At 35.5% G+C, this 2617-nt stretch overlaps 1 protein-coding gene across 1 annotated transcript in view; it reads left to right on the top strand.

Annotated features, from left to right (window-relative positions):
- The window catches only part of LOC107298632 (fructose-1,6-bisphosphatase isozyme 2), a 31592-nt gene that overhangs the window by 16978 nt on the left and 11997 nt on the right, over positions 1–2617 (top strand). Inside the window, exons 4-5 of the mRNA XM_015828009.1 lie at positions 719–859; positions 2393–2530. Of these exons, the coding sequence (XP_015683495.1) occupies positions 719–859; positions 2393–2530 (279 nt within the window). The remainder of the gene's footprint in view (positions 1–718; positions 860–2392; positions 2531–2617) is intronic.

The following is a 2617-nucleotide window of genomic DNA, read 5'->3' as shown; positions in this document are numbered from 1 at the left end:
TTATTATTATTATTATTATTATTATTATTATTATTATTATTATTATTATTATTATTATTATTATTATTATTATGGATCATCGCACAGTCAGCCAGATGTTCAGACTGGATTTGGCATTTTGTCTACCTATCGAGTCCTTACCCAGGACCTGGGATAGGCAGATGTGGATGTTTGATGGGATTACAGATATCGTCGCAGGATGGAAGCAGTTCCTAGTAAGACTGCCTTTTGCAATTGACTAATAGCGAATTTGTCAATGCCAATGGTGTTCAAGTGGTGCTCCAGTTGTTTTGGGATTGCACCCAAGGCGCCTATTACTATTGGTACTACCTTTGCTTGCTATTATTATTATTATTATTATTATTATTATTATTATTATTATTATTATTATTATTATTATTATTATTATTATTATTATTATTATTATTATTATTATTATTATTATTATTATTTCAGTTTATGACTTGACCTGCAGCTGGTATATCTTTACTGTTAATGTTCTTATTTGTAATTTGACAGTATTTGTAGTTCAATTATATTTACTGTAATATTCTTTTACAAAAAAGCCTCTTCAGTCTCCGTATATCAGACACACTGTAGTTCCAATCATTAAGAGAAAGTCCTATTCATGCATTTTAAGTTTCTTTCCTCCAATTTAAATTTTGAAACAGCAAATTATATGGACAGTGCTTATAGTGCAATTTTATTTTTTTTTTAGACCTCTGAAGATGAGCCTTCTGAAAAAGACGCCTTACAACCTGGACGCAACATTGTCGCTGCAGGCTATGCTCTGTATGGCAGTGCAACGCTGGTTGCCCTTTCAACAGGGCAAGGAGTGGACTGCTTTATGTTGGATCCGGTATGATAGAAATACTAAGCAGAAGTATGCTTTGGTTGCTGTTTCATATTCCATAGGGAAACCATCTCCCTTTCCAGGAACTGTGGTGGTGGGGAGATAAAGTGTTTATAATATAGAGCAGTGGCCCCCAACTTTTTGGTCACCAGGGACCAGTTCTGTGGAGAGAGTTTTTTCCATGGACTGGAGGGGACATGGTTTCACGTACTGCCTGCATCCCGCAGATGGTGGTTTGCTTGTTTGTGTGGCCCAGTTTCTGGCATGCCGTGGCCCGGTGCAGGTCCACAGACCGGGAGTTGGGAAGCCCTGATATAGAGGCCATTCGGAATGAGAGCAAAGCTTCCTGAGCTGGTTTTTGGCAGTATAACACCAATATATTGCCATGGTGGCAAAATGATTGCTTATGAATTGGCATGTACAAATCATTTGGATGAAGCATGAAATACATTTCTAGATCTGGTCCTCAAAAACTACAGAACAGTTGATATGGTTTTTACAAGGCTTCTCCAAAGTCAGAACAGAAGAGTGACTGCATGCTACCTTAGCGTTCAAAGCAGTGAAACCAAGAGGAGTTTCGTCAAATGAACGAACAACATTAGCTGCCATTAAAAAAGAGTTTGGGAAACATTATATGGAAATAGCAGCTGATAAAAGGTTTCAAACATATTTCAACAAGCAAGGGAACATTGAACTGGAGATTTAGGAAGAGAAAGCTGTTTTATTATCCATACATAAAAATGTGGCCAGATTTTAATTGTTAAGCAGATTATGCAAAAACTGAATTATTCTCTAATTTGCTCACAATTTTGCTAGGAGAAAAAAAAACAGAACTCTCACTAGAATAGTGTTTCCTGCTGATGCTAAACTGGAAGCACATTAGTTTTAACTTAACTTAATTTTTTTAGCTTGAGTCTGCACTGCTTTAGTCACTTTCATTTCTAGTGGTGATCCCTGTCTTTTTTGACATCACTGTTGGAATATTATCAGGAGAAGTCAAAACGTAGACTGCGATGTATTGGGCAGCTTATGGGAGATCCTCAGAAGATTGGTAAAGGTTTCTAAATCCCAGAATTATCAACACTTCAAAAGCCTTTCCTCCCAATTATTACATTATTGAAAAGTAATGCTTAGAGGAGGAGAACCCCAAAACTGGTTTTTTTTTTTTTAATGAATGTGCCTTTGGATATCCTTAATTCTTAGTTTAGTGGTCCATCCTACTATTTTGAATCCTAGGCTCCAGCTGATGGACTATAGGCTCTTCCACTATAGAACAAAGTAGGCAGTGCAGAGCTGAAATCTATTCACAAAATCTCTAAGATGCTTATGACTCTATGCAAAGACAATTAAAACTGAAGAGATTTCTTAGAATTGATTATCACTAAGTTCAATTATTTTTATTCCTTTAAAAGTGGATTAAATTGAGTTTTACCCGATTGCTTGAAGGGATGGGAAATTTTTACAGTAATAATTCATTAAGATGGTGTGTGAATTAATAGTATATGAATAAGCTCCTTTATTTATTTTATCTGTTTGCAGGCTCTTGGTGAATTCATTTTGGTGGAAAAAGATGTGAGAATCAAGAAGAAAGGAAAAATCTATAGTCTTAATGAAGGTTATGCAAAGTATTTTGATCCTGCTGTGACTGAGTATTTACAAAAGAAAAAATTTCCTGAGGTAATTTACCATTTGACTCCCGTTAATTACAAGTAGTAGTACTTGGTGTATACATATTTAATATAGTTTAGCTTCGTATCTCCCACC

The sequence above is a fragment of the Protobothrops mucrosquamatus genome, unplaced genomic scaffold (assembly GCF_001527695.2).
Source record: "Protobothrops mucrosquamatus isolate PMUCROS unplaced genomic scaffold, P.Mucros_1.0 scaffold4154, whole genome shotgun sequence".
NCBI lineage: Eukaryota > Metazoa > Chordata > Lepidosauria > Squamata > Viperidae > Protobothrops > Protobothrops mucrosquamatus.
Note: the sequence above shows the minus strand (reverse complement) of the source record. Positions and strands in the feature narration are given on the sequence as shown.